The 15,300-nt window shown below is 44.3% G+C and overlaps 1 protein-coding gene across 7 annotated transcripts in view; it reads right to left on the bottom strand.

Moving 5' to 3' along the window:
* Positions 1–15,300, bottom strand: part of agap1 (ArfGAP with GTPase domain, ankyrin repeat and PH domain 1) — a 174,157-nt gene that overhangs the window by 16,092 nt on the left and 142,765 nt on the right. For all 7 annotated transcript variants that reach the window (XM_017481758.3, XM_017481760.3, XM_017481759.3 and 4 more), the window contains 3 exons: positions 9,064–9,218; positions 7,716–7,806; positions 7,401–7,623 (listed from right to left, as the gene is read on the bottom strand). In XM_017481758.3, coding sequence (XP_017337247.1) covers positions 7,401–7,623; positions 7,716–7,806; positions 9,064–9,218 — 469 coding nt within the window. The remainder of the gene's footprint in view (positions 1–7,400; positions 7,624–7,715; positions 7,807–9,063; positions 9,219–15,300) is intronic.

Genomic DNA, 15,300 nt, shown 5'->3' with positions numbered 1-15,300 from the left:
ATTATGGCCTAGGCATTGGTCATGATGAGGCATGTAGCTAAGCGAGTCTGGCTCCGTGTGCGCGAGTGTGTGAGAACAATATCTCATCTGTCGATTTAGGACGGGAACCACACAGCAGCGGGACACTGATCAAACACACACCCACACCCAGGGGCCCTGCTGTGCACCATGTAACACATCTACACCGGAACATTCGCATTCTAGAGCCGGAATAATACGAGCGACAAACCTGCACGTAAAAACACATTGGAACCTCGGATGGCGTGTTTCCCTCTCTCTCTATCCCTCTCTCACACACACACACGGTGACACTAACGCTAGCTGACAGGATACAAAACGTCAGCATGAAGGCGAGGGTTGGCAGCGTCGGTCGCCAACGAGCACCACCCTCCCAATAAGTCACCACGAGGCGCAATTAGCAGAGCTGTCACTCCACTGCTGCCTTGGCCACTAATACAGCTAGGCACCTTGTGTGTGTGTGTGTGTGTGTGTGTGTGTGTGTGTGTGTGTGTGTGTGTGTGTGTGTGTGTGTGTGTGTGTACAGGAACGTGGGGGCTCTGGTGTCCATGACAGCATCACACTAATTAAAACAATAAGACTTCGATATGGCCTGGCTCATACCACAGAGCCCTTGTGCCAAATCCTAAATCTTACCGTAGTCGACTCTCTTCCTTATTGTCGTGTGTGTGTGTGTGTGTGTGTGAACGCGTCAAGGTTTTTACAGGACGCAAAACACACCTAAACCGAAATATGAATATCATTTGTTGATGATACATTCACTGTAAGGATGCTGATTATTTGGAAACCAGTGTTTCGCAGAAAACAAATTGCACTACTTAATTTAAAAAAAAACAAAACAACCACCTTTCATGAAGGGTGCCAATAATTCTGAAGGGCACGGTATGTGATTAAAACGTCTCTACAATCACCGTTTGAATGAGTTTGACACAGGAAGTGCGACGGTCACTGAGTGACAGAGTTACACGCCGGTAAATGTCGACCGGTCATCTCTTGTACGGATATATACAGTAGCAATGTTTATCCTAACTGTTCAAGCGATATTCGTCCTGCACTTCCTCCAGCAAGACAGTCTCCAGATCTGCCCCCCCCCCCCCACACTCCCACCCCCCACTGATGGCCTGGTCCAGTGTCTGAAGGAGTTCTGTCTGGAACAACTAGGAAGGGAAAAGTGCTGGCCAAACAAGCGATGTTTCGAACGCTTTTAAAAGCGGCAAGCCAAACTGTAGACAAGTCCCGTCAGCCAGAGCGACGCTTGCCTTGACCGTCCTCTCTTTACTGGCACCCAGGTAGTGGAACGAACTTCTCACGACGGTCTTCAAACGAAAGACTTAAGATCTACCTCTTCGCCGAGCACTCAAATCAACACGAGAATAAACAAATCCCTTGGCTTGCGTGCATTCTTTCTGCGCGAACTTCTCTCTAACAGCGTTTCCGCTTAAACCCTGAAATTCACCCTCAGATATTTTATACAGATCTTTAAAACGCATTTATTTCCTTTTCATCATCATTATTTTTTTTTAATACAATAATGAAATTCCACACACGGCTGCAGAATGCGACATGTAAGCCCCTATATGTAAATGATCTTGCCACACCATTTAAAGGGGATATTATTATTATTATTATTATTATTATTATTATTATTATTACTACTTCTACTACAATTTTTGGTACATGATTTTACATTTGGTCCACAGACAACTGTTCATTTCACAGCACCAAGTAGAGCAACCAGTATGGCAGCTTTAAATGACTCTGTATGTAGTAGGTCAATAGCAATAATATGCACATCTATAATAATATGTATAAGTATTATTTAACAAACAAACAAACAAACACACACACACAATTTCATAACAGGGTAACAAACCCTGCCACAGAAAAAACAGATCAATAGACCAGCTCTCTCTCGCTCACACACACACACACACACCTGTAATAGACTAATAGTCATAAGGGCAGAATTGTAACGCAAACTTGTGTTGGAAAGGTGTGTGTGTGTGTAACAAAATTAAAGGAGAAAAAACCCCCACTAATGAGATGTCTAAACGACATTTCTCTCTGAAGAGCCATGAAGACAACCTTGCCACGGCACCACGGCTCTCCGAAATGATACCAGCCTGAGGTCTGAGTGGTGCAAGAACGAGGGATGATCTGGGCCACGAGGTATGGAGGAAACGGGTACTTCTCCTCTGACTGCCCCCCCCCAAAGCGGCCCTAATTGAAAGGCGAGCACGGCCCAGACCTTGACAGGCGGGAGGTCAGTCTAATTGCTGCTGGCCATATTTAACATTAAGATAATCAGCCCATTAATTACCCTTTGGATCATTAAATCAGTCGCTTGCAAAATGAAATTTCGGGCTCTATTACTCACTTGAGAGACCACAAGGGAGGGCTTTCATTTATCAGCCACCAATCCTGAACATGGCAGAGGTGCTGTCACGTGCTCTCTCAGCTCCTCTCTCCTTCTCTCTCTCTCTCTCACACACGCGGTAACCTGAAATGCATTTCAGCTACCAAGAACCATTACCAGGCTGCAGAGTCAAAATATCGGTACACTGCCGTTTTAACATTCACTCACCAGCGTACACATACGAGCCCCGGGAACACAACAAAACCGTAAAGCTGAAGATGTTTCTCCACTCTTCAAGTGTCCAGTTTAGGCGAGCATGTAGCCTCAGATTCGCACGGGAACCTCACATGCTCTTCTGCTGTTGCAGCCCATTTGCCTCAGGGTTCAACATCTTGTGCGTTCTTACATGCTTTTCTGCTCACCGCGGTGACCCGGTCGGGCGATTCTCCTCTGACCTCTCTCAACCAGGCGTTCCCACCAGCAGATTCTACCATACTGGGTAAACTCCAGAGACTGTTGTGTATGAAAATCCAAGGGTATGAGCAGTTTCTGAAATACTCAAACCAACCCACACCAACAACCAATCCCTTAAAACACATTACTTCCCCGTGCTGGGGTTTGATGTGAACATGAACTGAAGCTCTTGGCCTGTTCACCCAATGCACTGCTTCCACGTGACTGGATAATGGCATGAATGAGCAGAGGTACAGGTGTTCCTATTAAACTGTCCGGTGAGTGTATTTAACACAGGAGAGTTCCACGCATAACCAAGTAAATAAATAGAATATACAAATATAACAGCAAATTAATTACAATTTATTTCCCCAATGAAAAATGCAGCTGTGAAGGGACCGATATATGTTGGGCTAGCGTGTTGGGTTGGGGGGAAGAAAAAAAACCCCCAGCATTCCAGTCTCATACTGTCAGTGATTTCATTTGCGTTTTTATCCACTTAGACTCATCCATTTGGACGCCTACAAATTTAATCAATTCGGCTGCCTGGGAAAGTGACGACAGGGAAGCAAATTATATGCAACACAGCTCTGGCTACTGACAGTCCTACTTTTCACCCTGGCCAAACACGATCACACAACCAACATAGGAAACACACCCTCAGACGTGAAACTGAAAAAACACCCCAAAATAAACAGAGCGAGAGCGAGAGAGAAGAAGGGAGCATCTTTGCGAAGTCAAACATGAGCTAAATGATAGGTTTGAGTGGACAGATATAAAACCACTCATGCCATGTTAAATGAACCGTGCAGCCTCATGGATTTCCCTACATCACAGTATTTACATTTAGTTTGTATATCTACATATGATACACCTGCAAAAGTGCAAGTTTCACCATAATGCTGTGTGTGATAATTATCTATACTAGTGTAGAACCATTTCGTATTTGACATATCGACTACAGATTGTTTTCTTTTTTATCACAGCATCCGATCATAAATATACACAACCGTGGTGTATCCATGAATCTACCGCCTTTGTCAGTTACATTATTGCCATTTTATGACGCTCCACACGAGGCCTTCAAATGCGTGGCATATTTCCTAAAGAGGCTCTTGGTCCGTTAGAGCGGTAAGGGGCTAGTCGGGAGCTACTTAAGAAACGTGAGAATAGATGCTATTGACGGCGACGGAGCAACGGCTGACGTGCTGGGCTCCACAGCTCGGGTTAATTGAGATAGTATTGACCGGTGCTGTAATCTCTCCTTCTCACGTGCAGGGCTACAGAGCTCTGCATACATAAATAAACGGCCATGAGAGGAACAATAAACGCATTAGCGCATTGACGCGGCGCATCTGAAAATGGCGGATCCATAAGGAAAGATTTTCGGAAGGGGGCTGAGTAATTAAAAGGTGCTGCCGGTGAGTAATGAGGTCGTCTCGAAACGGGGAGTCGATAATCCCGTGGCTGGCAGTCAGCTCTAATTTGTTATTATGGCTGGTGAGGCCGGACCCCCCTTGGACAATAATTACACGGGTAAAGATGCAGGGGAAGAGGGACGTGCACGGTGCGGGGGAGAAGAGGAAAGAGGAGTTTGGGAAAGTTATAGTAAAAAACTAATAATACAGTATACACATTTCCACTTTGAAAGCATAAAATCCACCTTCAGGCCCCATGTACTACTTTCAGTTTGATCCGCTGCTTGATGTAGATTAGGTGGTCTTTATAACTGAATAAACGCATATATGAAAGATATTCTCATATGCTGAGCACGTAGTGCACGGGTTCGCCAACATTATATTACACCATAATATTTACCAAGCAGACTGCATTTAGTAAACAGGAATCCATTTGAAATAAAGGGGGATGGATTTTATGTGGGTCTCTTAACTATCTAGCTAAATATCCGCAGCAAGAACGCATAATCGTGGGTAAATAAATTGGAAAAATATTGAAATTATTTGATAGAATTACAGCGCTGCCTCTATTCAGCTGAAGAGAGCAGCAGATTTCACCTTCTCAGAGTGTAGTGCTGCTGCACATGTTCATTCTGTCGAGAGCAGTAGAACATTACACACTCATAAATATTCAAATGCATTCAAACACTAAAATCTTTTAATTAACTGAATATTCAAATGCGATTTTTTTTTTTTTTTAAAGGAATCCGATAGTCCAACTCGGATCCGCTATTGTCCGCTCAGATATGGACGATGTTGGTGGGTAATTACTTGCCCTCAGGCTCTGCACATTATAGTCTTTCCCTCCTCCAGTCACAGACTGCTGATTTTTAGATCGACTTCCAGTGCTGGAATTTTTAATTGTATACGGCAATAAACAACAGGGTTTTCGTCACCACAGAAAGGCTTAGGCGCAGCACCTAAGTGTTTTTTTTGGCAGAGCACCTTAAGACGAATGAACGTAAAAAGGGATTTATTTGCATTAAATCTCAAACGTGGTGAAATCTGGTGAAATTAATAGACTTTTGACTCGAGGTACAGTAAGTTTCGCCAGCTTTGTTTCACAAATATGCTACGGGTAATAGTCGCAAACAACATGAAAAATATAAACACCTTAAAATTTCCTTCAAATGATTTCGAACCCCCCCCCCCCCCCCCCCCCTGAAAAACTAGGGAAGACCCTATACAAGTATTAAAGCATAGATACGTTTGGGTTTTTTTTGTTTATTTGTTTGTTTAGAAGCGCAGGTCCTGAAGCATTGTTGGACCTCTCAGCAAGATCCTTAGTCGCGATCTGTTCAGGTGTATGCGTCTGCCAAGTAAATAAACTTTCAACCTAAATGTTCATCTAAAACTTTCGGGGTGTTATTGCAGTCCATTAACTACAAAGTGACACTTCTATGCATTAACAACAAATATATGAGCTGACTTAGGAGACACGAAAAAATGCAGAAGAGAGAGACTGAAAGTCACATATACTATATATATGTGTGTGTGTGTGTGTATATATATATATATATATATATATATATTGATATATATATATATATATATATATATATATATATATATATATATATATATACACACATATACACACACACACACATACACATACACAGTATCTCACAAAAGTGAGTACACCCCTCACATTGTTGTAAATATTTGATTAGATCTTTTCATGTGACAGCACTGAAGAAATGTCACTGTGCTACAGTGTAAAGTAGTGCGTGTACAGCTTGTGTAACAGTGTAAATTTGCTGTCCCCTCAGAATAACTCAACACACAGCCATTAATGTCTAAACCGCTGGCAACAAAAGTGAGTACACCCCTAAGTGAAAATGTCCAAATTGGGCCCAAAGTGTCAATATTTTGTGTGGCGCCATTATTTTCCAGCACTGCCTTAACCCTCTTGGGCATGGAGTTCACCAGAGCTTCACAGGTCGCCACTGGAGTCCTCTTCCACTCCTCCATGACGACATCATGGAGCTGGTGGATGTTAGAGACCTTGTGCTCCTCCACCTTCCGTTTGAGGATGCCCCACAGATGCTCAATAGGGTTTAGGTCTGGAGACATGCTTGGACAGTCCATCACCTTCACCCTCAGCTTCTTTAGCAGGGCAGTGTTCGTCTTGGAGGTGTGTTTGGGTTTCGTTATCATGCTGGAATACTGCATACTGATCATGCTCTGCTTCAGTATGTCACAGTACATGTTGGCATTCATGGTTCCCTCAATGAACTGTAGCTCCCCAGTGCCGGCAGCACTCATGCAGCCCCAGACCATGACACTGCCACCACCATGCTTGACTGTAGAAGACACACTTGTCTTTGTACTCCTCACCTGGTTGCCACCACACACGCTTAACACCATCTGGACCAAATAAGTTTATCTTGGTCTCATCAGACCACAGGACATGGTTCCAGTAATCCAGACTTTCTTGTGCATCATCTTTAGAAGAGGCTTCCTTCTGGGACGACAGCCATTCAGACCAATCTGATGCAGTGTGCGGTGTATGGTCTGAGCACTGACAGGCTGACCCGTCACCCCTTCAACCTCTGCAGCAATGCTGGAAGCACTCGTACGTCTATTTCCCAAAGACAACCTCTGGATATGACACTGAGCACGTGCACTCAACTTCTTTGGTCGACCATGGCGAGGCCTGTCCTGTGGAACCTGTCCTGTTAAACCGCTGTATGGTCTTAGCCACCGTGCTGCAGCTCAGTGTCAGGGTCTTGGCAATTTTCTTATAGCCTAGGCCATCTTTATGTAGAGCAACAATTCTTTTTTTCAGATCCTCAGAGAGTTCTTTGCCATGAGGTGCCATGTTGAACTTCCAGTGACCAGTATGAGGGAGTGTGAGAGCGATGACACCAAATTTAACACACCTGCTCCCCATTCACACCTGAGACCTTGTAACACTAACAACTCACATGACACCGGGGAGGGAAAATGGCTAATTCGGCCCAATTTGGACATTTTCACTTAGGGGTGTACTCACTTTTGTGAGATACTGTATACACACACACACACACATATATATATGGTAAGACATATGAAGAGCTGTTTTAAGGGGACCCGGGGCACTTTGACCCAATTGTGAGTTAATGCTGTCTTACCTGCTGGCGTCAGGTGCAAGCTTTAGTCGCCCCTGTGCATTGGCCTCCCACACAGTATTGGCCAGGTCATTGCCGATGGCAGACATGACCTTGATGAGCTCGAGAGGCCACTCGTCCAGGTCGAGAGAGCGCACACGGGACAGGTGAGTGCCGAGGTTCCGGTGGATACCTGAACACTCAATACAGATGAGAGCTCCGAGGTTCAGGCTGGCCCAGTCAGGGTCTGCAGGGCGAAATAGCAAGAGAGGGAGTGTGTCTTTAAGGAGGACCTGTTTTGCCGTCACATTCCTCTGTATTGATAAAAGAATAACTCACTTTGGGCCTCGCAGTCCACGCAGCGAGAGTTTCCTCTCATATTCCTGACTGACTGCAGTGCAATTGCTTCAGACTGGCTGGTCAGACGTGACTGTGGATCAACACACAAACACAATCATCAATATTTTCACTCTAATTATAAAATAATTCTTGACTACACTACTATTATTTCTGATCAGAGACCTGTAACTGGCATACACTGACCTGCACAATACAACATTAAGATAAAGTAAGAAATAAGAAAACAAAACAAAAAAAAAAACAAGAGGAGGGAAATAAATAGAATGGAGGCACAGTAAAAGGCACTCTGAACATCAGGTGGTCATGGCCTGGGGCGTAAACACAGCAAGCGGGTAGAGAACTGAGACTGGAGCGGGGGATCAGGCAATCCTATTGGGGCCATATTAGCTCGAAAGTAATTGCCATTTGTAATTGTGTGTGTGGTGGGGGACAAGTTTAGGTGGCCGCAACGGTGACATTTTTAAGCGACGTTGTATACGGTGTGAAGGTGAACATCAACCAATGTTTATTTAAGCAGATAAAAGCGATCCCTGTACAACAGTGAACCTAATATCAAAGAGACTACTGCATATTGTACTCAATTTGCAAACTTCTATGCTTTCTTAGTCAGCCTAATCTATTTTACTTTCCTATAGTTTCATCCGTACTTCTGTCGACGGTTAATTCGTGCCAATTCTTACGGTTTGTGTTCTGTCTTTCGTTTTTCTTACACTTGTATATAGATTTTCACGCGCAAGAGTTTACACAAAACAGCGCGGAAAAGAAAAAACGCACACCCTGTGTGCAGAGGGTGTACCGGTTTGAGCTGATAGGAGGTGTATAATTACTCGCACAGGCACTCTTTTCAATCAGGGTGTGCAGAAAAGCATCTCAGAACACTCGACACTTCAAACCTTGAGGTGGAAGGGCTACAACAGGAGAAGGTTAGACTCCTGGCAGCCAAGAACAAGAATCTGAGATTATCATGGTCACAGAATTACCGAAACTGGACAAGACTGGAAAAAGAGCAGGTGATTATTTTTTTTCCCTCTAATCGTCAACTGTCTAGTCTGAGTGAGCCTGTTCCCATGACAGCATCAGATTCCTGTTCTTGGCTGCCAGGAGTCTAACCTTCTGCTGTCGTTCCCCGTCCACCTCCAGGTCTGATATTTTGTGCACGCTGAGATGCTTTTCTGCTCACCACGGTGGTAAAGAGTGATTATACGAGTTACTATTATCCTTCCTGGCAGCTCGAGCCAGTCTGGCCATTTTCCTCTGACCTTTCTCATCAACGAGGCGTTTTCTTGAAGGATATGGAATGATATGAGAAGGCATGGTGGAATGCTACCTTCTGCTTGCTGCTCTCACAGGACTGCAGGCTGGCCAGGATCTGGCTCTCGATGGCCTGCACCCAGGCGTCGCGCTCCTCATATGAAGTTGCTTCAAAATGCCATGTCTGACCCGTCAGTGACACAATGATGAACTCAAAATTCTCTTCTTGCTCTACAAGACAAAGATAGCGGAAGAGTTAGCGTACACACACACACACACACACACACACACACACACACACACACCACTAGGACGATTTAATTCCGGAACACAGTGCTACAAAAACAACGATCAGTTCAGCTGTTTTTTTTATTTTATTATTTCGTTTTGATTTTGAGAGTTGTGGCTATTTTGGATACAAAGCATGGCTCAGGATATTTAACTCCAGAAACCTTCTGTCGACTAACTCAGGGCTTTAACCACTGAGCTACCGCACGCCATGAAAGTTTCCACGTCTTGCATTGATGAGCTGGTGGGACAGAACGTTCAATTCAATTTCATTTGTATTCTCTTTCGGCAGTACGTCACGAAGCCGCTTCACAGAAACGTACTCTTTGTAGAGTCATATTTAGATCCATAATGAGCAAGCTAGAGGTGACACTGGCAAAGTAAAACTCCCAGAGATGACGAAGAAACCTTGAGAGAAACCAGACTTGATAATGAATCATTACTACATGTGATGAAAGGCTTCTCAATATGATCATCATAGCCTTTATGCTTACGGCAGCAGTTCTTAGGTACAGTATCCATTGAATTATCTATTGAAGACAGGGTCAAACTGGGCATAAACTGGTTTTGGGAATTCCAAATCTTTAAAGTCTCCATTTGGCATCATCCACAGCCATCCTTAGTATTACATCAGGCTTAAATAAGTTTATTTGTGCATCCCGTTTCTACAAACAAAGCTTTCACGGACACAAGTTTGATCGAGCTCGGATTCATCAGACGTGTATGGATGAGCGAGCGCACACATAATGAATACATCATTTACAATACGCAGACTTTTGATCACGTCGCATATAAGGCGCCGGGAAGAATCCGTAGCATGATCTCGCACCTGTTGGATAGGACACACAATGTAAGACTTCCTGAACTTCAGGACTTCTCCGGAGCCTCCGATTACAATAGCCCGCTAATCACAGACCGGATCAGTCAAAAAAAAAAAAATCAGTCACTAGCCCTCAGCAAACAGTTCCCTCAACAAGGTGACATATGGATCTACTAACTAGGGTCTAGTTTAGGTTAATGGGCCAATCACACGTCAATAAGAGCTCCAAAGGACACAGGACACATTATTTAGCTATGTAGAGGGTCACATTTGGAAAATGTTAAGAACAAAAGGGTATTGACTAGATGAAGAGGGAGGGACATGGCTGGCAAGGGCACGCAGATGGCCAATTGAAAGAATTCACATTGATGAGACTTCGCTGTGCGTCACGTTCAAAGGGAAACCCCCCAGAAACCTGATCTCCAGGGCACAGGAGATCACACACTTTACACACTCTGTTTATAATTTACTCAGGACGAGGTAATTACATAATGAAGCAGCAATCAGTGAGGCAATATCCCTGCACACACACACACAAGTAGTTTCAACTCCATGCCAGTCAGGAGCATCTGGAGAAGAGCAAACAAGAGAACACGAACTATATTTTACAACTTTCTTACAGCCATCGTAACACAGCAGCAAAAAGTCTAAATTGGCAGAAGAATCGTGTCATCCCACAACGGCGAACAGACACTCAAATTCACAAAACATCTCAGGCTCCTGAACGATTTGTCAATGATGTCTGTATAATATCGGAAATCATTATCCCATCCACTAGTAAGACTTCAAACAATCCCTCAGCTTTCTGTTCTATTCACACTCGGTTCCAAGAGAACTGAGAGACGCTTCTCCCCGAGAGGCAATTTCACAAGCTCAATCAGCGGGAAAACTCGCTCTCTGCTTTCTATTCCTCAGTCAATCATTCTGCTAATTGGGATCCTATCACACGAGGTCCTGCTGGGGCTACCACGTATGCTAGAAAAGAGCTGAAAACCTGAATCCCTTAAGACACCGACAGAACCCACGCTCGGAATAATTTCCACAGCAACTGCTCCCGGAAGGATCAAAACGTGAGGCTTGCATTAGAGCCGTTATAAAAGCTAATGCTCAATGTTACATAAAGCTACTTGTGCCACATGGCAAATATTTCCATTCAAAATGATGTTTTGATCATATTACATACAAAACGCCATGCGTTGCTTACAATGATCAGCCAAGGCAGTCTGAAAGCAGCCGATAGGAGCCATTCATTTTGGTCAGATATATTTATGCTTTTAAAAGGAGATTATCGGCAGAGAAAACGCCATCTGTTTTCAAGCTGTCGCCAAAAGACCACACCTTGAGAACCGCAAGACCACCGTCATCACTATAAAAGCTTAACGTTAAATAAACCGAATCCTGTTTGTGCTACGTACCAAACGTTATCTTTAGATCTTACTGCGAACCGTGCAAAAATTGCTCGAAACATTTTACATTCCGATTGACCGACATCAAGAGCTTCACCTTATAACAAGGTGCTCTGCTTCGAACCTCACAATAAACCCATAGAGTCGTGGCTATTTGATCCATATCAACCTTGTGATCAAAGGGACAATTAGCCACCTGCTAACCACGCCCAACTGAACAAAACTACACCATTAAAAGGAGCTTCAAGGCAACGTTTAACCATTGGTAACATGATAACCGGACACTTACGGAAAACAGTAGCTTTCCTTCACGGCTTGGTTAAAATAACCCTTCAATGCTACATCAACCTCTACTTTAGCACAAAGCCTTAAAGATGGAAGGGAAGCTGGATAATGTAACAATTCTATTCTGAGCGTTTCTCTGGGTTCGGGATCACTGGAGCGTCCCATCCTCGATTTGGTCCACCCTTCAAAGGCAGCGGGCCCTTTGGGGTCAGTCGTGACATTCCCATCCTAATTAAACCGCATTGCTTTTTTGAAGAAGAGGGTGAGCATAGGACAATTATGGAAACCAACAATCCAGAAAGGCAAGATACGGCGACATGATTTAAAGCCCCGCCCCCTTCCCCCACCAATTCCTTCAAGCATGTGTAACACGCGATTAATAAAACTCAAAATCACAACGAAAGGGCATTACGCTGCTATACCTCCACTCCTCGCCCGTTTCCTGTCAGATGAGGTGACCGACCGTCGTTCAAACCCGCTGTAACATACACGGTACATTTTCAAGGTACAAGTCTACAGTAAATAAGCCACCACCTCACGGAACCAGCTACGCTTCTATTCCGGTTCACCGGCGTTTCTTACTAATGCACACACAGTACACGTTAGTAATCAACTATAAACTATTTAGCAGCGCTTTATAGGATTTCCACCGCACCTGAAGCTTGACATATTCACGGTTCGAAAGAGAACGAGGAAACAAGACTGAACGGTCATCATGAACTGAAACGTTTACGGCAGCGTGTGTCGCGTAGAGAACTGCCGCTGTAACACGTTAAAGTTAGGCAGGCTCACAGAATCGGTGATCACGGATTATATTCCCAAGTGCATCACTGTAAATGGTTACTGTTACAATACACTGTGCCCAAAAATTACACACAGCCTTACAATAAGAGCATCACTTTTGCTTTGGGGCAAGCTCACAGAACAATTTGCGGTCTGACACAAGCAACCTTTATCCATAAACCCCATCCGCGACGCACACTGTTGCCTGCACAGACGCTACACGCCCGGGCCGCAGACGGAACAGGGGCGGGGGGGGACGCAGAGCGTGGAGCCTACATGGCTGGGAACACAAATTAACCGAGCAAAATGTCAAAGCACACAGTATTGCTTTGTGACACAGGTCATTAATTCCCATATTATTCGCACCCTTTTACAGCATTAATAACCTGGAAAATATTACACAAGTTGTTCGCATCTGGGAAGAAATATGTATTCATATTGAACAAGTAAATAAAAGCGGGGTTGAGGGAGAGGGGAGAAGAAGCGGAAGGCGATGGAAGGACGGGGGTCGGGAGTCCTGGATCCTGACCTCTTCCTTATCGACTCCCATGACGTTACATCATCCAACGTGTCTACAAAAAATGTTCAGATAAACCAGGTTATTTTGAATATCTGGTAGCGCACAAGGCAACCGGACGCGTGGTATAATTATGAGCAACGTTGCAGACGTTGGACACTCTGATTTCTCATTCATAATTCCTCTAAAAGACCTCCCTAGTGATCTGGACTGCTTTTCACCCCCCCCCAAAAAAATGATCGTTTTCCTATAACAGCACACCGTTTTCCTGTTTTAATCCTTATACATGCAGCTGTATTGTATTGTATTGTATACAACTGTGCTGGAGAAGGGGTGTGTGTCTAAAAAAAACAAAAAAAAAAAACAACATGGATAAGGTGGTGGCGAGAAAAGCGGTACTACAGATAAGCACTCTCGGAGCTGTACAACCTCATACATCTAGACTAATACCCCACACAGTGCGTGTCTTCACCCCTTCTTTATTTATTTATTTTAAAAATAACACCTCATTTCACAGGCCGTGTCGAGGCCGACTCGGAGTGTATCCACTTTACCTCCGAGCACTCCTTTTTCCCCTTGGGCCAGCAAGGACATTTGTCACACAACAGTAGCTGTGGAAAAATAAACCTGTTTGTGTGATCAAAAAGCTGTACAAATAAAACTTGCGTACCCAGAAGAAGAAAAAAATAGCAGCTATTTTCCACACAATAGACTGGGGGTAGATTAGCAAAAAGTGGGGTGCTGGGAAGAGATTTATTCTCAAAGTCCAGTTGTGTCCCACTTTCTTCACCTTCCAAAGTACATTTTCACCAATACCAATGTATTTCTTTATATTCACACTGAAAGATCTCTTCCTTCCCTTTGGGGATCAGAGATGGTTCGCTTTAGCGGTATGCTACAGAGCAAGAGCAATGGCAATGTCCATTTTACCATACCATTAGACAGAGCAGGGACATGCGCTCTTTGTTCCCGCTGGCTCGCAGAACACTTTCATTAAATAGTCGCAAGTCACCCTTGTTTGAGCCAGAGAACACCTGTGAGTGCCAGGAATGTTCTCTCTCGCTCACCCTGGGCTTTAAAAGCCTGCCTCTGTCCCTGCGCTTGACTCGGCTCAGGTGCTTTCATGCACCTCACACTGCCCCCCCCCCCCCCCACCGGTGCTCCAGGATAACATTTCAAACAAATTGTTTGAAAAATACATGCCCAGCGAGCGGTAATTACTTAACGAGGGCCACTTATGTCCGTGGGGATGATCTATGATCTGAGATTGTGGATCAGCCAAGCAGCACGTGTGTGTTACTTCAGCTTCAGACCTGTGTTGGCACACTTAAAGGCAGCAGTAAGACACATGGCAGTTTGGGATTTATTGATTTCCAGGGTGAAAGATTAGTGGTATTGGGGTGGGGGGGGGTGGGGGATATATGGGGTGTTATTGGCAGATCAAGAGAGTTGAAATTAAAGAAAGGACTCACACTTCTTAAGTTCTCATTATAGGCAGTGCATGTGATTAAAGACAGACGGCTACGAATGTGGAACTTATGATTCGAGACAAATGGGTGCTAGTACTTTGAAATATGCGTCCGATAACTTACTGATTCCAGAATAAAACTCTAACACGCCTAATTTTGCCTATGTAAGCGTGTTCTGTAAACGCATTCCCCTTAAAGGTAGGGTCAGTTTTTATTTCTTTCCTTTACTGTTCGTCTCATCCTTAGATGGCAGTCGTGTTGCCTGTTCATTCTGCTTTTCCCAAAATGCATCAGGCTGGCAATAGGCTGTTGAAGTCAGTACAGACTTCTCTTTTCACAGCCACAGATTTCAGCATCTCCTGAGGGCTTCCCAGATGCACCATGGAGACATAGTCACTGAGCTTATTCTCAATGACACAGTGATCATGGGAGCTCTCCCATGATCACTGTGTCATTGAGAATAAGCTCAGTGAAGGAACCTCATTTCCATCACTGGTACCTGCAACGTTATTCCTTTGGTCATTACTCACAGCTTGTGATCATATGTGATGATAGTGATGCAGAATGACCGGTAATCAGTAAGCCTCGTACACAAACTGAGCTCATGCTTCAGCACCACAGTCCAGTACGATGGCTATAACACTGCTGCCACTGACCAGATCCTCTCATCAACCCCATATTACCATATTACCCATAACCCATATTAGACACCTCTCAAACTTTGGCTGTGTCCTGATATTCTGAC

Source organism: Ictalurus punctatus, chromosome 12 (assembly GCF_001660625.3).
Source record: "Ictalurus punctatus breed USDA103 chromosome 12, Coco_2.0, whole genome shotgun sequence".
NCBI lineage: Eukaryota > Metazoa > Chordata > Actinopteri > Siluriformes > Ictaluridae > Ictalurus > Ictalurus punctatus.
Note: the sequence above shows the minus strand (reverse complement) of the source record. Positions and strands in the feature narration are given on the sequence as shown.